Below are 22,828 nucleotides of genomic sequence, written 5' to 3'. Positions count from 1 at the left end.
TGTTTTTTTGGCATTCTATAAATAGTATAGTAGAAATTGAATATATTTTTGATGAGTTAACTAATGATAATAATGTGGAGATTTCAATTGCAACCTTTTTGATGAAAATAACTTTCTCCACGAATTTCTCTCTCTTAATCTTTACTCCGTAAACACATGTACTGCCACCCATTTTTCAAATTCTGACCGCCCTCTGTTGGATTTATTTCTTGTGACCGATCAGCAAAGTGATTCTTTACGATCAGTTGCTGCGGCAGCTTTTTCAAAGCATGATTTTTTTTTTAACTTTCGACTTTCAAGTAGAGATTCATATTCGTTCCATCGAATACCGTGATTTCAAACAAATCAACTATACTTCCCTTGAAATGGATCTTAGAAGCATAAACTCGAATAATATCATGGAAATCCGATCCCCTAGCGAGCAGGTAGATTTTCTGAATAGCAGGGTGAATAGATTATTTGAGAGCCATGTCTTAAAAACCAAAAGCTGCGCTCCTCACAACAAACCATAGTTCACAAATGACATACGTTCTTTGATGAGACAGCGCGACCTAGCCTATAGACGGTGGAAACTCTTTCGTCTTGACACCTTTCACAAAAAATTTACCTCTTTGCGCAACAAAACTGTTCAAAAAATTCGTAAGGCAAAATCCGCAACTCGCATCAACGCTTCTTTAGGAAGTAAACAAATTTGGAAAAATTTGAAGAATATCGGTGTTGGAAAAGTATCTTGTGGTTTGGCTGAAGACATAGACATCAACGCTCTCAACAAATCTTTCGTTTCTAACCCAATTGTTAACCAGCAATCGTTAGACCCCATACAATATTGTGAAGAGATTTTTTCATCGCATACCTCAAACTCAAATTCATTTATGTTTTCTGCAATAACTGCGGAGGATGTGGTAGAAGCACTCCTCTCTATTAAGTCTAATGTTATAGGCCTTGATAATATGCACTCTTCGTTTTTGAAGATTCGGTTCGATTCTTGGCCCGTTGTTGTTTTCAATCTATGTTAACGAACTTCCTTCAATTGTAAGACATAGTTCCCAAATTCTTGGGATGTCGTTTAAGAATTTTATAAAATTTCGCACAATAACCTAACCTAACCCGCCAACCTGAGGATCTTTACAATGAACAGATGTCGTGATCTAGTAATTCCGCGTTTTCATTGTCTAATATCTGAACGTCAGTTCTTTGTCAACTCAGTAAGAATTTGGAATTCATTGCCGTGAAAAATAAAAAGTATTAATAGCACGAAACAAATGGGAAAGGAACTTAAACTTTACTTTAATAATGCATAGATTAAGTTATATTCGCAAATTTGTAAAAATATCTAAAACTTGAATTAAAATCAATTATGTACGTAGCTACTGTACATTTTACAAGCTACACTATAAATAAGATATTGTATCTTAAAGTGTAAGCTAATCAAGAAAATAAATAAATACTAAAAATACTAGAAAATTCCCAACAAAACGCATCGGCAGTTGCCAGATTTATTTAAAAATTGGTACAACTGAAAGAACATCTGTCATAATAATAATAAGAAAACACACACAAATAGAAGAAAGTTTTGTGAAAATTAAAAGTTAAAATTAACTTAGCAAAAAAACTGACTAAAACCAATAAAGTGAACAATTTTCAAGGAAAAATGTTAAGAAAACATCTGGAAATTAAGATTCTATAAAAAAAAGTTCTTTAACAATTGCTTCAAGGAGGGGGTTTGTTCGTAGACTACTACATTAACATGTAGTGTTGAGGCCTCTTCAATTCTTTATATACCTGAATCGAGTTGAAATGAGCTTGAATCGAATCGATTCCCGTCGGGGATCGGACTCGGAGTCCAGTCAAAATTTGTGAAGAAAACCCTGTGTGGAGGAGTTGGTTTTACAGATAATCAAATTATAAAAAAAATGGACACTGAATAGGTAGCATATTTTTATATGGTGCTGATATAATCAGTTCTTTATTGTTTAACAGGAATCAAACTATCTCACTTGCACTTCACACATCGAAAACATCAAACAACATTTGCATTTTAGAAAGTGCTGTCAAACTTAATCATATTTAGATCTTGTGCGGTGGAAACACCAAAAAGATTTATTTAATCTAAACTGAAATAAACCTTTGGTTGAAACATAGCAAAACTTAACTATCTTTTCCATTGTTTTTTCTCGCAAAATAAGCCCAGTTACTCCATTTTCATTAACAAAACTAAATAATATCAACTGTAACAGATTGTTTTTTTTTTCAGTGAAAAACACATAATTCAAAATGCACAACTACTCACAAGGGCGGATCAAGACTTTTCATCAGGGGGGGGGGTCACACACTTAGATGAGTTTTTACTCATGAAAAAAATGTTCTTAATTGTTTTGTAAATGATGATACAAAATTTAATAATTGCTAAAATGCCAACTTTATTTATTAAATTATTTAGAACACTGTTGTCCAGCAAGGTATGGTCTTATTATTTAATTTGAATGACTCATATGAAAGCATTCCAAGATTCCAACAGTTTTTTAAATATGCCATATACAATAGCTTAGAGGGTTACACGTTTCGAAGCTTTTATATCAACATATATGAAACGATTATTATGTTTTTCACTTAGTCATTAATTTAACAAAAAGTGTCACTTAATTTTTTGGGGAAATTTGTATTATTGAAATTCGTGTTTGAATCTCAGTTCTGGAGCATCCAAAGCAAATTCACTTCAAAAGTAGATTTATTATATTTTTTTAAATCTTTTGTATTCAACAGAAAACCAATTTTGAAAGAAATGAAACGCACGACTGGGTCGCTAGAATTTGATAATTTCTTGCAAAAAGTGGGTTTAAAAATATTTCCTATATTTTAAGATTTAAAAATGTACCTGCAAAATAAGTTATTCTCAAAAATTTAAAAGCCATTTTCTTTGTCAAAAAATCTAGATTGACCTATTTTTTTTTTCGAAAATCATTCTAAATATTGTCTTAAAAATATTTTTGGTATAAGCACTAAATAAAGAGCTTATATATATATGAACATTTTACATTAAAATTTTGTCAAAAAATGTTGGCCCTTCCTGAAATATCGAGTTTTGTAAAGAAAATTAGTATTTTATTAAAAATAAAATGTTTGACCATAGAAAATCATCATCAATTTGATCATTGACAAGAGCTTGCACAGAAAGAGAAGAATTTTGAAATCGTTCCATTAGTTCTTGAGAAAACTTAAAAACAAAAAAGGTTTTTTAATAGTACCCTTCTGAGCAATACGAATATATGTTTTTCTGGTAGAAAGAAGCCAAATTAAGAACACAACATCTTAAACCAAAAAATTTGTGTGGGGACTGCTGTTATTTTTCGTATTGATAAAATGAAAAAAAACACCTTACACTTATCGGCTGAAAATCTTCATTCAATCAACACAATTGTTTGGACTGTAGGGGCCAGGCAAGATAGACAGAGGAAAGGAATCGGGGTACCCACTTTTTTCGGCTTCTCTACAGTCGAAATGTCATATTTGATTAAAAGCTCTAGTTTGAAATTGTTTACTTATGCAAAACTTGCTATGTAGTTCCTATATGTCGCAGTAAAAAACACTTCAATAATCACTATTTATGTGCGTAAAAAAATGTAATAATAAAATTGAAGGCGAGTTTAAGGAATTCAAAGACAACTTAATATAAAATTCAAGATCTCTTATTCAAGGTTTCTTCTTGAGAACCTGAATTTTTGCTCTTTTTCTTAGAAACAATTTTTATGAAAATAATTTAAAGCATGACTAAAGTTTTTTCAAATTCTAAATTGAGCGAAAATCAAAATTTGAGTTGTTTTTGGCAGCAAACCACTTTTTGGTCAATGTCGTTAAATTACTAATAAATCTTTAAATAAAATCTTTACTTATACAAATTAACTGTTATAAGCTTTTTGGCTCATGTGACCCCCCTGGATCGTCAATTGGTCAAAAGTTGATGAATTTGTGTTGTTTTTTTGGAATAAGGCTGAATATCCGATTCATATTATGTTCTTGGTCCAATGTTCAGTCAAAAGTAGTACTTTTAGTAACAAATTGAAGGAAGTTAAATATAAATGGTGTTTTCATATACAAAAATTAAATTTCAAATATAATGGGGGTCATATCCATCAACGCAATAGGATTAGTTTTGAATTGAAGGGAATTCCTGCGAAAAAGCAAACAAATTATCTCCTCTAGGGTCATGGCCCCTACGACAACCCCCCCCCCTGGATCCACCATTCACTACTCAACGGACACAGCCATCGAGATAATAAAAAATGCAATATTAATCGTACCAACATTTGAGAACGAAATCACATAAGATCCTTTCGAGACTCGTATAAATATCAAAAACCCATCCGAAGTTGGATTCTACTTTAACTTTTATCAGTAATATTCATACTGCGGATATTGTTCTTGTTATTCGAGTAAAATGTTACTATACTATTGATAGATTTTACAACAAAATATGTTTAATAAAAACTTTCAAAAATGCAACTAAAATTGGTTTTCGACAAAGGATTTCATTAACAAAAATATATTTTGAAATTAAACTATTCCATGCAAAATATTGTTATGTTAATCTTTTAGAAAAATTCAACTGAAAACCTTTTTTAAAAAAAAGCACGAAAACCTAGAAACACAACAAAAAAAATGATAAGAAATGGTTTTCGGCTCAAGTAGGAATTACAAGAACAAAGAAAGTTTTTGACTTAAAATTATTTATTTTACACAAAATATTGTTAGGAATTTTTCGTTAAAGTTTTAAGAAAGAAAAATCGACAGAGGGGATTTGAAGTTATCAGTGTGGGTCTCATCCCCGTCTCTTTTTTTCAATATATTTCAAAAACTTGGTGTAGAAGTTTAATTGCATTTATATAGCTACGCATCTGTAAAAACTTTTCAACATAAATGCTTCAGTGTTCCTTTAAGGTTTATGTGGGAAAGGTGAAGTTCAACCATTAATGAAGATTTTTTGAAAGTAAATAAGGGACTTGGTACGAATTTCTTAGCTGAATATTAAAAAAAGCGATTACCTATATTGTATAATTAAAGACTTTCAAAATCATCATAAATTAGCAAAGCTTTAAAAAGCGTAGTTTAACATTTTGTCTTTAAATTTTGAAGGTTATATATCAGAAATGTGATGAAATATAAATATGGAAAATCATAAAGTACCTTTAAATAAGTCCATATTTTCTTAACTTATACATATGTATGTAGATACAATTAACCGTTAAATAGGCCAAGCGTTTAGGTAAATAATCACCAAACCTAATGTTACAAAAAAAACCTGACTTCATAAGGCTAGGCTACAAAAAACTAGCTCACTTGCTTATTTACAACTTTAGTTTATCCCCGCGATGTATCAACCTACAACAAATGTAGTCGTATATATAATGTATAGGTTCTTAGGTATTTACAAAAATACATCATACCTTCGACATATGTACATTTAGTTAATTCACCAAGCAACCCGATTTTTCTTTCTGCAAGCCTTAACTTAACTGTCAACCCATATTACCTATATTCATTCTTATCTTCTTCTTATTTTGTTGTTCTTTAAAATAATAACGGTTAAAGCTGAAACCTTGAAAAATATACTTTTTATAATTCCGAAAACCAAAGCTCTCACCTAAATCATCATCCCTACAACAGATCTAAAGACTATACCTACTTCTACTGCAAAGAGAACAACAAGTGCATTGGAATTGGAAGAGAGATAAACGGTCAATAGTGATAGATAGACCCTAACAACAACGAAGGAAGGCGACATAAGGAAAAAGAATAGAATAATACGATTTGTGTAGCTATATTTTTCAAATAGCGCAACTGTAAAAACTTTAAAAGCGTCAAAAACCAAAATAAGTATGGTTGCCACTTTGACTTTTTTATTTATTTCATTGAAAGTGAAAATACATTTTTGTAAACGTTTAATTTAACTACCATAGCCCATTTTTTAAGTTGGTTCAGAGCTTTATACCTCGAGGCTTATATTTGAGTTTTAACTCAAGAAGTTTTTGGCAGTGTGAACAAATCAATAGTAAATGAAGATATTAAGGTAGGTCAAACAAATTTAAGGATAAGCTGAAAGATTTGGAATAATTTTTGTTCTAAAACTTGGTTCAAAATACAAGTACTTAGTAAATTTGACGTAAGAATTTTCAAAGAAGCTTATTCATAGAGGTGTGTCAATCGTTCATTTTAAAAGATTCAATCGTTCATATGTCGTTCAGTTCAATGATTCGTTCTTTTCAATCGTTCATTTTTTCAATCGTTTTGGTATCTGTTTCATTTGGATGCGAATAAAATAGGCAAATTTCATTCTATTCCAATCGTTCACTTTTTCAATCATTTAGGTTTCTGTTTCATTTTGGTTTATGGATGGAAAATAAGCGAGTGGAACCATATGGAACTTTTTGCAGCAGAGTAGGTAAGGTTAAGGTACTTCATTTTCATTCAGTTTCGATCTTTAAAACGATTAGTATTGAAATAATTGATTGGTTGTTTCAAAGCTATGTTTAATTCCCATTTTATACCATTTCATTTGAATGAGAATAAGTTGGATGAACGAAACATATTTCTTTTCCTTTAAAACGAAAGACAGCATGATGAAACGATTGACATTGAGAACGATTGATTTGGTTTACTATGATTGCAATCATTCAATCTTTTTGATGAACGGGTCATAAAGACCGAATCAATCACGATTGACACAGGTCTACTTATTCAATAGAGACTCCATAGATGAAGTAGATTTGTTTAAATATGTAAATACTGTAGATGACTTGTAAATTTTACGATCCTAACTTACTTGTACCTAAATACAGCTAATTTTTTTTTTATTTATGGCTTACAACCGTTGGGTATGCAATTAAAAATAAAAAGGAGATAGTTCGCCGATTCAATAATTTTAATTGTTGACCCGAGCAGTTTAAACCCGAAGTGTTGTTTTTAGAAAAATGTACTTTTAATACTTTGGTTTAATTTCTCAAAACTAAAATACTTATTAGCATCCGGATTTCTGTTTTTATGTAAAATTAATTGAATTTTGAAAACAAAAATTATATTTTTTTTACCTTCATGCATACATACATATGTAATATAGGTAATAAAGTATATTTTTGAATAAAAAACTAAGCTATTCACTGAAATAACTTTATATTAAAATTAAGTTAAAGAATGGGTTTTTGAGTTCGAAAAAGCTATACCATGACTCTGTATGTGTTACCGTTATTTTTTAATACTTGTTTGTCTGTTTTTTTTTAATTGACTTTTCAGCCTTGGCGAGGTGACAAAGAAGACACCCCCCCCCCCCCCCTCAACACTATTCAAGTTTTTGCTAGTCTGATGCCGTGAAAATAAAAAACAAAGTAAAATAATGCCAAATATGAAGGATTGGTCTTAAATCACTTATGTAAAGTGTACTTTAAGCACTTGGTCTTACTACACTTAGACAAAGTGAAATAAAGCCAATTTTTTCTTATTTCACTTTCAAGAGCATTATAAGAGATGTGCAAAAGAAACTTCGCGTTCACTCAACCTCACACATACCTCAAATATTATAGTGTGCCTAAGCAGGTGGGGGGATGCTGTTGACCCAACGTAAATATAAGTTGGTTAAATTTCTGAAAATATTGTTGACTTATTTTACTTTGCTAAGTTCTAAAAAAAAAACAATTTTTAAAATTTGGTCTTATTTCACGGCACCCTAGTCACTCTAGCCTTTTGGCGCACCTTATCTTGTATTGTGTAAAAGTAAAACCATTTTTTCAATTTTATGTTTTTTAACAATCTTCTGTTAAGTGCTTAACCGAACACAAAAAAATTCTCCAAGGTTTCGAAACTTTATATATAAAAATTACACTTTAGGAAAAAATTTTTATATGGATTAAAAGTAATTTAATTAACCAGTCAAATTTTAACAACTGTCTTTTATTATTATTATTATAACAATTCATTAAACTCTACATAAATGTAAAATATAGTAATTGTGCAACAGAACTAGAGCTACCAATGCTTAAAGCTGATAACTGTTTTTTATTTAATCTATCCTGTTAAAATTTGTATAGGCAAGAAGATATTAAATATTTGTATACCAAAAAGGATTAAAAGTAGGTTAATTATTCTTCTTCTTTAATTTGAACATAGATTTTTTAAATTCTGAAAAAAAGTTATTAGACAATGGCAACCATGAAATCATTTGTTGCAGATTGTTCATCGACCTTCGTAATTTACGCATTCGATTTTTGGCAGTTGCACCTAACTAATCATAGTGAGAGGAACATAGTTCAAATAACTTATTCCTAAAAACATACTTATCGATACATATAGATTTTCTATTTCGTTTACCAAATTTGTTCCTCAAATTAAAAAAAAAATATTTAAAAACTCAAAAATGTCTTCATCCGTTTCGACAAGAGTCAAATCCCTAAAAGATCCTAGCATTCCCTATATCTTAAATGGAGAGCTTTATAAAATTCTAACCCAACACGGAGATAATGTTACGGTCAGATGTTCAAGCTGTCCAGCAGATCGTGTCTATCGGGGTAGTGTTCGTTCTACAGGAAATTTCCACATGCATATTAAAGTAAGTTTTGACATACATACCTAGACCGGATTTTTTTTTTTAAGTTTCAAAAGTATCTTATTACCCATGGTTAAAAAAAATTTATTTAACAGAGAAGACATCCAGAGCTTTTAGGAAAATTACATGAGATGAAAGTAGGATCATTGCTGGAACGTCGTGAACGCTTGTTGAATGCTAAAAAGCTCGTTATTAGAGGTCGCATAAAAAAAGAGAGTTCCGGATCTGGAGATACGCTTATAAATGTAAGTAAATACAAAATAGATTTCTTAAATTATAAGTATTGCCATATACCTCCATATATGTGTTTGTATGAATATTCTCGTTCGCTTGTGTTTGTACTTACATTGTATGTAGTTATTTTTATGTAAAAAGTTCCTTTCGACATTTCCACATCTATATACAAATATCTATACAAACCATGGTTGATAAAGCCTGTACAATTGTACTTTTTTGATATATACGCGTTTAACTTTAAATTAATGCGACTTAAAAAGGATAACATATATACATATTTTTTGAAATGTGATATTTTTATGGATCAACTTTCAATTAGCGCAGCACGAATTTCGAAACATGGTTTTTGTATTTGATAGATATAAGCAGATAAATAATAAATATAACAATTTGTTTTAACTAAAAGAATATATAAATGTACATTTATATAATATAGATTTTATTTCAACATATTAAAAGATTTAGAAGTTCATAAATAAATAACAATTTGAATGGCAAGAGTACGATAACTTAGGCGACAAGATATTATAACGAATTTGTATAGAACAGTTAAAAACTATAGAAGAGGGGTCTATCTCCCCCCGTTTAGGCGGGAGGGGCAATTTAAAAAAATATTATTTAAAATGGGAAAAATAGATAAAAAATAACGGTAATACTTACAATTAAGTATGGTACATGTTTCTAAAGCCAACATTAAGTTCTATTGGCCAGTTTTTAAATCAAGTCAAAACTATGTGTAGTTTTTGAATAAAATAATTTTAAACTCAAAATTTGAGTACAAAAAGTTAAAAAGGTATAAAGTGTACATTTTCAATACTTCAAGATTATCTACTATTGTTTTTATTTGAGAATTTATTGATATTATTTGTTTTTGATCAAAAACAGAAGACTAGATGATTTTATGTCTTCTAGTTCTTGAGCAAATTGAAAATTACAAAAAAAAATATTTTAATTAAATTACTTTTTTTTCGCTCGAGTGGTCTTATTAAGTTATTGTAATGGGTCCGATTTGTCAAATTGAAAATTTTGACATTTCTCGACGTTTCAAGGTCCCTAGAGTCGAAATAAAAGATTTTTAGAAAGATGTACCTATGTGCGTGCGTGTGTACGTACGTTCGTACGTTAGCCACGTTTTTTTCGTCGTCCATATCTCAAGAACCAGAAGAGATAACGACTTCAAGTAATTTTTTTTTAATAGAAAAAAGGCAGAAAGATGCAGAAAGGGCTCTCAAGAAAATTGCGTGGGTGGTTTTTTTACCAGAGCAGTTTGAAAAAAGTTGAATTAGAGACTTGAATTAAATTTTATATAATATATTGTAACGTGATACCAAACAGTTATATTTTTTGAAAAAAAAAAATCAATATAACGGTTTTTTTAACAAATAAAAAAAAACTGAAAAAAAAATTTGTCACCTCCAAAATTTTACGACTGAAATATGATTTCATCTCTAAAACAATTTTGTGAATCGAAGAATAATGTTTTTGACATCTGATAAAATTTTGAGAAAAATCTAATTAACAGTTTTTTTTTTATAAAAAATAAAAATCTAAAAAAAACATTACTCAAAGTTCGTAAATATCTTTTCAAAAACTTGAAATTTTGGCTTCAAGCTTATTTTATCTTATAAGAAATATTGTTTTTAACATTTTGAAAAATGTTGAGAAAAATCGAATTGACAGTTTTTTTACAAAAAATAAAACCTAAAAAAAATGTATAAAAGTTGGTAAAAATTGATTTTTGACTCAAATCTCTTTTCAAAACTTTGAGATATTGGCTTTAATTTACTTTTTTCTTTCAAAATATCTTGTTGTCAACATTCAGTTAAAGTTAAAAAAAAATAATTGACAGTTTTTTTACAAAAAATTAAGAACCGACAAAAAATTAACAAAAGTTGGTAAAAAATGATTTTCGACTCAAATATCTTTTAAAAAATTGTAGATATTAGCTTTAAACTAATTTTTTCTTATAAGAAATATTGTTTTCAACATTAAGACAAATTTTGAGAAAAATCGAATTGACAGTTCTTTTTACAAAAAATAAAAACCTAAAAAAAAAATGTATAAAAGTTGGTAAAAAATTATTTTCGACTCAAATATCCTTTCAAAACTTCGAGATATTGGATTTAATTTACTTTTATGTTTCAAAAAATATTCTTGTCAACATTCAGTAAAATTTTGAAAAAAACGAATTGACAGTTTTTTCACAAAAAATAAAATCTCTAAAAAAAACAATACTAAAACTTGGTAAAATTTTACTTTCGGCTCAAATAGCTTTTCAAAAATTAAAAATATTGGCTTCAAACTTATTTTATTTCACAGAAAATATTGTTTTCAATATTCAGTTATTTTTATATAAAAATCTAACAGTCCATTTTTTCATAAAAAATAAAATCTACAAAAAATAGTACGCAAATTTGGTAAAAATTGATACGAGTACATATAGACAGACTTTTAAGCAAGACAAATCGACAGACGGGATGGGAAGTTATCAATGTGGGTCGCATCCCAGCCTCTTTTTTTGATAGTTATAATGGTAGGTGCGAGTTTATATGTATGCAACAGTAGGATGTGTTAGGGAAAACTATAGGATTTGGGGTTGGTGCAAGGTGGGGGGGGGGGGGGTGCAAGGTACGGTGGGTGCAAGATGTAGCATTTAAGTAAGCTGGATTTAAGAAAAATTAATTTATCCTAGGTATATCTTAATCCATATTCGATTATAACTATCAAAATAAGGCTACGTAAATACTTTAGCAAGGAAAAAGGAATTTAATAAAAATATATTTGTTGGTAATTTTTAATTTTCTCAAGAACTAGGAGGCATAAATCATCTAGTTTTCAGTTTTTGATCAAAAACAAATTAGAGCAATAAATTATAAAAAAATAGTAGTAGATAATCTTAAAGTTTTGAAAAATTACACTTTAAACATTTTTTTGAAGTTTTTTTTGCACACATTTTTTCAAAAACTATGCATAGTTTTGACTCGATTTAAAAAACAAGCTAAAAGACAAAAATTTTGTCTTTAATGTATAAACTTAGTTGTAAGTACTACCAATATTATTTAATAAATATTTTCCATGTAACGTACATATTTTTTTAAATTGCCCCTACCCCCTAAACGGGGGGAGATAGGCCCCCTCCTGTAGTAAAAATTGCTTGTTTTTAACTGTTCTATACAAATCGCCTAAGTTATCGTACCTATTTGAATTGGTTAGTTAGATCTTTGAGTATAACAAGAGCTATTATAAGACGCCAATGAATACTTTAAAGAGAAAAAACAAGTTTTGAAATTAAAATTAATTATTTGTTTTCCTTTAAATAAATAAAGTTAACAAAAAAAATATGTGCAATAATTCTAAAAATTTAGTTTTCTTTTCATTTTAATAAGTCAAACATCTTTTAATGTAATTTAGTTTTCTACTCATAATCATACCTACCTCTTCGTAAGTTAATAATTATTATTTAACATATAAAATTATATGTGTATTGTATATGCATTTGTTAAAATAATTGTAAATTGTATTAATGAAGTGCAAAGAAAAGTAAATTTTAAGGTTGAAACTTTCCGTTTTTTTTAAGAAGTTTATATTAAGCGATTTGGGATCATGTTAGATTAATGATGACTAATTCATCAACGAGAGAGAGGATTTATTTATTTCTATTTTAAATTAATTTTCGAAGTTCACTTTTTCACATACAACACACGCAAAAATGGTTGAGTTTGACATTTCTTCCCTGTTTTTTGTTCAAATGCAAAGGTACTTTACATGTACCCAAACTCACACCTACCCCATATCTATAGCATCCCAATCGCAAGCATACATACCAAGCTGCTAGTATGCCGTACTATCAATTCAAAAAAACTTGTTTTAGGCTCAAAAAACGAAATACAATAAAAATAGGTTTAAGGTCGAATATTTTTGTACAATTGTACTTTTTTGATATATACGCGTTTAACTTTAAATTAGTACTGCGACTTAAAAACTATAAAATATATATTTTTTGAAATGTTATATTTTTATGGATCAACTTTCAATTAGGGCAGCACGAATTTCGACACACGGTTTTTGTATTTGATAGATATAAGCAGATAAATAGGTTTAAGGCCGAATATTTTTGTTTATGACTTAAAGGTGTTTCCTCGCCTTAATATTTAAAGCATGTCCTATAGAGACCCCTACCAAACTATAAAAAAAAACCTTAATATTTAAAACATGTCCTATAGAGACCCCTACCTAACTATAAAAAAAAACAGAAGCAAATTCGTGCTGCGGTAATGACAAGACGCCCCATTCTTATTCCTTAATATTTGTTTCCATAAAATTGAAACTATATCAACTTTAATAATTAAAAAGACTTTTTATGCCTGTGAACACTGCCTATTTTATATTAAAAATTATTATGTTAAATCAAGAAGAACAGTTCAATACACCTGTTATGTTTTTTATAAAAATTTTCGTGAACAAGGATTTTTCATCCCTGGCATACATACCCTTTGCCTATTAATTTGAAACGGAAAGCAAATCAGTCAATAAGGAATTTAGTAGTATGTCTTTTCCATTGTTTGCAGCAAAAACCTTAAAGTACAAGCCTACCTTCTTAAAAAATCTATTTTTTGTAAATACAATTTTTGATTCTGTAACTCCTCAGGTTGGGGACCTTATGATAACCACTTTTTTCATATTCCTTTTTCGTTTACACAAAAGTAGCAGTTACCGAAATTAATCTTTCCAATTTTTTTTGAAAATAAACAACTTATCAAATACTTTCAGAAACATTTAAACTTTCAATAGTTTAAACAAAACTTTTAACTGGATGACTAATAAATTTGTTCTATTTTCTTAGTTGGAATTGAAAAACATAGTTTATATGTTTTTAAATACAATCAATTGGTTTTGAGAACTTTTTTGAATACACCTTCAATTGATTTACTATTAGGTACTTTTTTTATTACTTTTTCGGTTTTTCAAATAAAAACAAATTATGAGAAGATGAACAAATTTCTTTAAATAAAAACAACAAGATAACTATAAATTAAAAAATAGGCTGGGATGCGACCCACACTGATAACTTCCCATCCCGTCTGTCGGTTTGTCTTGCTTAAAAGTTTGTCTATATGTTTTTTTACCAAATTTGCGCATTTTTTTTTTGTAGATTTTATTTTTTAATTCCTGAATATTGAAAACAATATTTTCTGTGAAATAAAATAAGTTTGAAGCCAATATTTTTAATTTTTGAAAAGCTATTTGAGCCGAAAGTAAATTTTTACCAAGTTTTGGTATTGTTTTTTTTAGAGTTTTATTTTTTGTAAAAAAACTGTCAATTCGTATTTTTTAAAAATTTTACCAAATGTTGAAAACAATATTTCTTATAAGATGAAATTAGTTTGAAGCCAATTTTTCAAATTTTTTAAGAGATATTTGAGTCGAAAATCAATTTTTACCAACTTTTATACATTTTTTTTATGTTTTTATTTTTTGTAAAAAAAACTGTCAATTCGATTTTTTTCAAACTTTAACTGAATGTTGACAACAAGATTTTTTGAAAGATAAAAGTAAATTTAAGCCAAAATCTCAAAATTTTGAAAAGATATTTGAGTCGAAAATCAATCTTTACCAACTTTTATACATTTTTTTTAGGTTTTTATTTTTTGTAATAAAAACTGTCAATTCAATTTTTCTCAAAATTTTATCAGATGTCAAAAACATTATTCTTCGTTGCACACAATTGTTTTAGAGATGAAATCATATTTCAGTCGTAAAATTTTGGAGGTGACAAATTTTTTTTTCAGTTTTATTGATTTATAAAAAAAAAACTGTTATATTGATTTTTTTCAAAAAATATACCTGTTTGATATCACGTTACAATATATTATATAAAATTTAATTTAAGTCTAGCGTTTTTGGTTCATAAGATATTAAGGGTTAACCAAAATTTTCACCTTTTTTTCAAACTGCTATGGTGAAAATACCACCCACGCAATTTTCTTGAGAGCCCTTTCTGCATCTTTCTGCCTTATTATCTGCATAACAAAATTTATTTGAAGTCGATATCTCTTCTGGTTCTTGAGCTATGGACGACAAAAAAAACGTCGCGGACGTACGGACGTGCAAACGTACGTACACACGCACGCACAGACATCTTTCTAAAAATCTTTTATTTCGACTCTAGGGACCTTGAAACGTCGAGAAATGTCAAAATTTTCAATTTGACAAATCGGTCCCATTACAATAACTTCCTATGGGGAGTTAATAAACAAAAGTCTTGAAAAGGCTCAATTTAGCTTTTATTTAAGAGTTTTTAAATTATTGCTTAAGGAGGTTTTAACATCATTTATAAAATCTGTAACAGAATAATATCGTGTTCTTGTTTTTAAATCTATTTTTTTATCAACTCTTAAAAATGTTTGACTTGCCCCACACTTTATGCCAAGCTCAGTTTTTTTTTACTAATCATTCCCTTTTAATTCTCGACCTTCAGGGGCAATTAATTTAATTTAAAATCATGGTATACTTATATATTTAGAAACTTGGATTATTAATATGCTTAACTTTAGAAACTTAGCAACCAAATTGAACTATTTCTTTTGACTTAGGGTCTTTTGTTTTATATTTACTGGACTAGCTCTTAACATTGAATCCTTACGAGTAGATTTATGTATTTTGTGAAGCATACACATACATAAGTATTTTTAATTTTGTTATCCTTTAATTTTAGGAGACTTTACCTTTAACTGAACACGAGAATATTGATCGTCCACTTGATTATAGTTGCAGAAATGAGTCTCAGCCAACTGAAGAAGTATATAGAAATGTAAGTTTATTCAATGAAACTATCTTTTTTTTCCTTTAAAACAATTAATAATTATATTTTTGTTTCAAGATACAATCACCTATGCCAACTGAAAACGAGCCACACATTTTGATAGCAACAGAAGTGCATTGTGATAGCAATGCTAATATGGGTATTCATAGAACCCCAGTATATTTTTCAACTATCGTCAAAGAAGAATCATCATCTACTTTGGATGATGAACAAGCAATGGACCTCACAACTTCTAACTCCAGGCGTTCTGAATGCTGTAAGTTAAAATAATCTAAAAATCTATACATTCTGATTGGAGATGAAAAGTAATTTTATTTTTTTATTATAGCAAGTCTCCAAACATCGAATCTTAATTGGGAACAAGTTCTCGAAAGAGTTGAAAGTTCTTTACAAGATATACAACACGAAATGAGGACACGAAATCAAATTGAAACTAATCGTATTTTCTTGGATTTGGCTAAATTTAAATATCTCAATCCGGGATTTCGTTATCAATCTTAAGCACTTTAAGATATCATTATATACAACAATAATAATTATCTTGCTGGTCAAGATTTATTTCTATGAAATAGGTACATGCCAAATGTATATAGGTACTATTTAAGTCTTTAATTTCATAAATATGAATTTCAAATATTTTATTTTAAGAGTAGTTTCATACTTTGTTACTAAAATTTAAAAATGTTACTTATTTTTTAAATACAATATTTTGGTTTTTCAAATGTATGAACATACATACATACATACCTGTCTTTTCACTAAAGGAAAATTATTATTGAATATGAACTCAATGAAAGGGAAAAAGGTGATAACAATTCAATTAAGCTCAAAAAATCACTTATCACTTATCGTTCCGAATTTATACATTAAGAATTATCTAACATATCTCATCTGACAATAGCGGTTATTAACACATTTCTACGGATCTATGGGTTTTACTACCGATTATATGTATTTTTTTTTCGTATAGGGGCTTAGGTTATTTTTTAAAAACAACAACAATCTTGGATGCGAGTTTTTATCTGAGGTAATTTCAAAGCCTCAAAAACAATTAAACATAACAAATAATGATATTACTTCATGACACTTTGATTTTAATAGCGAGGTAATCTCTTCAGGGTTTATAAAAGGCAACAAAAAACTGGCTACATTTTCAAACATGTTTGACAAAATATAAAACCTAATGACAATTGGTAAGTTGCTTTCCAAACCACCTGGTTTCTATTTCATAAACAATTTTGTAGAACTGTAGGAAAATATCCGAGAAGTGTCATCCTTTCGTTTAATGAGTGATGACGATTTTTGTTTCGGTCTCCGTGTAATGCAAAGGTTTTGTTCCATATTTCATAATTTTCCGATCATAACATATTTTAAGAATATACCTAAATTCAAATTCGTCAATAAATATTGGTAAGTCTCACAATGACAAAAATTATCACGACAAATGTGTCAGTATATGAAAATTCAAAATTTATCGTGGCAAAATTGTCTTCGTATTTTTCAATCAATATCAATATTTTATCAAATACAGCTTTGTCACCTGTCAACTTTTATGAAATAGGGGCCTGGAGATCAGATAATTTTATTTAATATGTCAAATAAAAATTTATAACATATTTGGTGAAATTAACGTATTTTGAATCAAATCGAAAAATATGTATAATCTATCCACAATTGAAGGTTCACGCGCCGACTGACAGGTGTCGTGACTTCATGTGTCAAAAGTAATATCACCAGGAGACTCTAGAGGGCAGCATCTATGTAGTTGTGTGGTGTCTTTTATTGACACCAACTAAACGAGTGCCAAATTCACCACAGAAACAAGTGAACCAAAGAAAGAAAAACTGAGATTAGTTTTAACAATTTTAATAATAATGATAGTAATAATAAACTAACAAGTACATAAAGTTAAATGAATATTAATTGAAATTAGAGACTTTGTGATACAAAATCAGACCGAGTTCAACGAGAATAAAAGTACGAATGGTTAGAGAAATTCAAATTTCAGTTTGTATCTGCCCAATTTGGCAGTTTGCTTTTTCGTACACTTTGAGTTAAGGATTTGTTTTATTCTGGAATTTTCTCCTTTAATTTTTCGTACACTTTGAAGATAAAATGTTGAAAGTTGGAATTCGCCAACAGGAGCGTGACTGTCGTTAGAGTGTCGCCACAGTACTCCCCCTTGAGTGGGTTTTATCAGCTGGTTGATGAAATTTTACGATTCGTCTTTGGTAAGTTTGTTGTGGCGGATCAATAGTGGAACTCCAAAGATGTGGATGGATTTTTTGAGTTGTTGCTGCTGTAGATGTCTCATCTGCTTTGGTGCTGTCGGATTTAGTGATGTAAAATGGTTTGAGTCTGTCAATTGACACATTTTTTTCCTGGTTATTGATGTTTAATTTGTAGATTCTGTCTGATGTTCTTTCGATGACTTTTTAAGGACCTTGGTATGGTGGTTCTAAGGGAGCTTTAACGTGTTCACAGCGTAACCAGACGTGTGTACATTTGTTGAGATCCTTGGAGATAAAGATCATGGCTTTGTTGTGATGTGCAGTTGGTGTTGGACGTATTCCTCGCATGTATTCTCGATGTTTTTCAATAAAGAGTGATGAATCGGATGAAAGACCTGTTGACACACAAAACTCACCAGGAACTCTCAGATGTGTGCCGTAAAGCATTTCAGCAGGAGTGGCTTGAATATCTTCCTTGAAAGAGGTTCTCAGTCCAAATAATATAGTCGGCAGAATCTCAATCCATGATTTTGGAGAACACATTAGTGCTGCTTTGAGTGTCCTGTGCATGCGTTCGACTATGCCGTTGAATTTAGGATGGTAGGGTGTTGTTTTTGTCTACTGTGTTCCCACGAGGTTGGTGAGTGCATGGAAGAGCGCTGACTTGAATTGCGATCCTTGGTCTGATGTGATGGTAACAGGTGAACCATAATGAGATATCCAGTGATTGAACAGTGCTGTTGCGACAGTGTCAGCGGTCATGTCTTTGATTGGTACTGCAACTGGCCATTTTGAAAAGCGGTCTAACATGTTGAGGCAGTATTGATAGCCTTGGACCATTGGTAAGAAGATAATGTCGATGTGCACATGGTTGAATCTTGAGTCTGATACTGAGATGTAGTCTGGTTGAAGTTTTGTGTGTCGATTTACTTTGGCTCTCTGATAAACACTCTCGAGACCATTGTAATGTATCATTGGATTTGTTTTATTCTGGAATTTTCTACTTTAGTTTTTCGTACACTTTAAACATAAAATGTTGAAAGTTGGAATTCGCCAACAGGAGCGTGACTGTCGTTAGAGTGTCGCCACAGTTGCTCCAACGCCACACTGCTACAGCAAATTTAGAGACAAATGTTTGACAGCACGTCTGGCGAATAAAAATGCTAATGATTTTGTTCCGTCAAATAATTGTCAAGCTGAACACAAAATAAATTATTTAGTAAATTGTAAGCAAAACAGTTGTATTTTATCACTAAAAATATGGTATGAAAGTTCTTTTAAATATTTTTAATGTTTTCTTTTTTGATGTTATTTGAAATAAGGGAGACTTGGACAAAAGATCAAGTTGACTAAGTTTTTCAAATATGTATACGGAAGGCTTGAACGTTATAAATAAACTTTTTTTGTGTATTGAAATACTTTTTTATTGCAATTTAATATTAAACTTTCAAGGAACTCGTAGTACTATAACAGTTGTCTAGATCCTTTCAACCCGATGAAGTTTGTGAGGAACCACCACCGCTGGTACTGCCACTGCCGCTGCTTCCACTGCCACTCCCACCACTGCTACCTCCAGAGGAGCCTGATGAGGGTGAACCTAATGGAAATCGTATTAGAATGAGCAAATATCAAGGGAAATTATTTTTAAGGAACCTTGCATGGCGACAGACTTAGGAGCAGAGTTAGCTGCCATTAAGGGCGTAGAAACCTGTACGAAAAAAATTGTTGATATTATTATTCATCCATTTAAATGGATATTTTTTTTAAAGTTATACCGATGCACCAATCAGCATACAGACGACGAGAAGTAAAATAATTGTTTTTCCCATGATATTGGCTTCTAGTTAAACACTTTAGAAATGAATAATATTGAAAACTATTCAGTTGATGCTTTTATACTGATTTGTCGATTTTTGTAATGTGTTACCATTTAATAATAGAGTTGACAAGGCGTGAACTTCTAGCAATTATATTGTATTTTTTATTTGGCTAATTTGTGTCAATTTAATGAAAAATGAAAATACATTTTAATGGCATCATTGATACTCATCATAATTCGACATGTCTTTGTTGTAGATTATTTTTATTGCTTCCATTTCGATTAAGTCGTTAGGAAATATTAAGTTTAATTTATTCTCCATATACAAATGCCAAAATTGAACAAAAGATATTATTTCTGCAGTTAGATAAGTTGGTAAAATTACGGGGTGTAGGCTTTGCAATTGTATTAAACGTTTGCTATAGCCACAATGTTACCTTGCGGGTTTTATATGCAAAGATTAAGTACAAAGCAAGCTCCACGAGCTTATGTGGCAGTAGCCGCTAGGTGCCACTACTGCAGAGTCTCCCGATAATAGTACTTCAAATTTGATAAACATACGTGTAGACACAAATTTTTAAGACTAACTTCAATAGCTGCGTTTTATAAAAGGAAATTATCTACATATATGGGTTATCTTTTAACACGTAATGCAACAACTAATTGTGAACCTGCTTTCTATCGGGGTCAATTTCAGGAATTTAAATTATATATTATTATTTCGCCTAGAGGGCTGTTTTGTGTTTCAAACAAGGTAAGGTAGTGTGAACAAACATTAGAAAAAAGGCATAGCTGTAATAAAGTTTTATGTCTAGGGTCTACATTGTTTTAGATAGGGTCATTGGTGATAATAAACACACACATGAGAAGTATAGGTGTCAATTCATCTAAAGGGAGAGGAAGTCACAGAACAACACCCTTTATTCCCTCTATGAAAACCTAAGTAACGTCTCGTCTTGTTCACATAAAGAACATCGCCTGACATTCTGCTGAAGATTAGGATGCTTCAAAGAGACACTAATAAATTAAATCTCACCCTTCCTTCAACAACCCAAATTCTGATCAAATCCTAGAAAACTATAGATCCACTGAGGTCGTTGTGAGATTATTTTAATTATTGTCAGTCTTATTCAAAAACGCTGTATAGAGCTTACATAAAGTAATTTAATCTCTATAATGCCTCTAAACGCCAAAATGCTATTTATAAAACTTATTTCGTAAATGTCATTTTGATTTCTCTCCTTTTTTGAAATTAAAAACAAAACAATAATGTCTTTCCATTAATAAATCGCGTTTTACCAACTCCAAGAAGGCGGAAAGAACCTAAGAAACGAAGAATTAAAAAACACATATAGATTTTCGAAAGAGCATACCTATCATAAAAATAATTGTAATTATCCGTTCGGACCTCAGCAGCGATAATAGAGTTGGCCACATCCCCATAGATATCCAAGTAATGGCTACAATAAAATAATAGGGACGGAACGAGGTAAGTTTGTACTAAAAGTTCACACCAATTCGAATCCGTGCCTTTTATGATTTGTTTACAGATTCAAAACGATGGAACAGACATCCACGGATTTAGCCAACCTTCGTTTTGCCAAATTTGTAAGCGGGTGGGAAGAGCATTAGATACCAAAAGAACTATGATTAAGTTCTCTCAAATACGGGAGTTTCCAAAGCTGGGTGGGGCCATTGACTGACTTAAGGATCCCAAAAGTAGGTGGCCCATCAGGGCAGTACGATATGAAACAGAAAAGGGTACTACTCGTTGAATACCCAAGTAGTATGCGACGCATCCCTAAAAATGAATGACATAGTTTGCAGCTGGAGAGGCAGCACTCATGACTCTCGAATTTTTAGGGAAAGCAGAATTGTTATAAGGTATAAGGTGCTCCTTAGAAAATGCCAAAACAACTAATGTAGCCTTCATAACTTGGCAATTTATTTCCAGGATGTTCTTTCACCCACAACACAAATGTTTATATTTTATATTTGTAATGACAAACAGATGATTTGATAGACAGATAAATGGAATAGATTGCTCCATTTTGGTTCTTTTTTGACAAAAGCATTGTATAACTAAAATGTATAGCAAAATTTTGTATAAATGGGAATTTTCGCAACGTTACATAGAGTCTACATAAATCCTTATGCACTCTATAACTATTCATCGGTTTAGCGAATTCTATTAAATAAGATTGTGTATCCATAAAAGTTACGAATTATTTATATGTAGTTATCAGTTTTTAATATAAATAAATTTAAAAATATTAATACAAAAATGAGAACATAAATACTTCTTTTCATCATGGAGAAAATAAATAGCTCTAAATGTACCTTATCTTAAAAACATTCTGCATTCCCAAACGAAATGCAGATGCCTCTAAATCCAACAGAATGTGAGGACACTCTAACGATAGTCACGCTTCTATTGGCGAATTCCAACATTCAACACCTTATATTCGAACTGTACAAAAACTGAAGTATAACATTCCAAAACACAACAAAGTTTTATTTCAAAGTGCACAAAACCAAACTGAAACAGTGAGCAGATACAAACCGACCATTGACATACTATACATGAACTGCTAGTAGCCACCTTCACGATGGTTCCACTTTTAACGGACAAAACACTAGCGCAAAGAGGGCTATGCGGAAAAATTGTGTAACATTTACATTTAATACTCACAGCCACTGCTGTCGTTCTTGCTACTATAGTAGTATTTTACTATTTTCAGAGTCAACTGCTACTCTACCCATGGACAAAAACTACTCCCCAAAATAAAACAGAAAAGAAATTTGTATTTGGTTTACAATAAAAACAGAAATTTAAAATTTAATGCCCCAATTAAAATTTTCAGATGCAAGCCTTATAAAAGATAACGGCTAAGGACAGTTAGTAGGGCGAAAAATTCGAAAAAATTTTACTGATAGAAATCTATCACTGGAATTGTGTAAAATTGGAACACAAATCAGTGGTACGATTCGTTTCACTTCTGAAAGTATCAGCTGTTCAGGAAAATGAATTTCAAAGGGAAATACCGTACAAATTTTTTTCTGGATCGATTTCAATGGTAGGTATAATTGGCCCCTTAATGTTTGTAACTGAAAATATGAAACATCGA

At 30.3% G+C, this 22,828-nt stretch overlaps 1 protein-coding gene and 1 long non-coding RNA gene across 2 annotated transcripts; one reads left to right on the top strand and one right to left on the bottom strand.

Annotated features, from left to right (window-relative positions):
- The first annotated feature begins 8,284 nt into the window (after window positions 1-8,284).
- On the top strand, window positions 8,285-16,319 carry LOC129952427 (protein stand still). The gene is made up of 5 exons (XM_056064995.1): window positions 8,285-8,593; window positions 8,686-8,835; window positions 15,543-15,638; window positions 15,708-15,906; window positions 15,979-16,319. The coding sequence occupies exons 1-5, from the start codon at window positions 8,402-8,404 to the stop codon at window positions 16,149-16,151; spliced, it is 810 nt and encodes a 269-aa protein (XP_055920970.1). The 5' UTR covers window positions 8,285-8,401; the 3' UTR covers window positions 16,152-16,319.
- A 2,946-nt stretch (window positions 16,320-19,265) lies between these two features.
- On the bottom strand, window positions 19,266-19,756 carry LOC129952685 (uncharacterized). The gene is made up of 3 exons (XR_008782358.1): window positions 19,657-19,756; window positions 19,535-19,589; window positions 19,266-19,478 (listed from the first exon to the last, which is right to left on the bottom strand). It is a non-coding gene; the product is annotated as an uncharacterized LOC129952685 (long non-coding RNA).
- Window positions 19,757-22,828: the final 3,072 nt, after the last annotated feature.

This window comes from Eupeodes corollae, chromosome 3 (genome assembly GCF_945859685.1).
Source record: "Eupeodes corollae chromosome 3, idEupCoro1.1, whole genome shotgun sequence".
NCBI lineage: Eukaryota > Metazoa > Arthropoda > Insecta > Diptera > Syrphidae > Eupeodes > Eupeodes corollae.
Note: the sequence above shows the minus strand (reverse complement) of the source record. Positions and strands in the feature narration are given on the sequence as shown.

What these genes read in the sequence shown, in the direction of transcription:
- LOC129952427 (XM_056064995.1), top strand. Translation starts at nt 8,402, where the DNA reads ATGTCTTCATCCGTTTCGACAAGAGTCAAATCCCTAAAAGATCCTAGC. An exon ending in ATTTCCACATGCATATTAAA is followed by an intron (nt 8,594 to 8,685) that starts GTAAGTTTTGAC and finishes TTTATTTAACAG; the next exon opens with AGAAGACATCCAGAGCTTTT. An exon ending in CTGAAGAAGTATATAGAAAT is followed by an intron (nt 15,639 to 15,707) that starts GTAAGTTTATTC and finishes TTTTGTTTCAAG; the next exon opens with ATACAATCACCTATGCCAAC.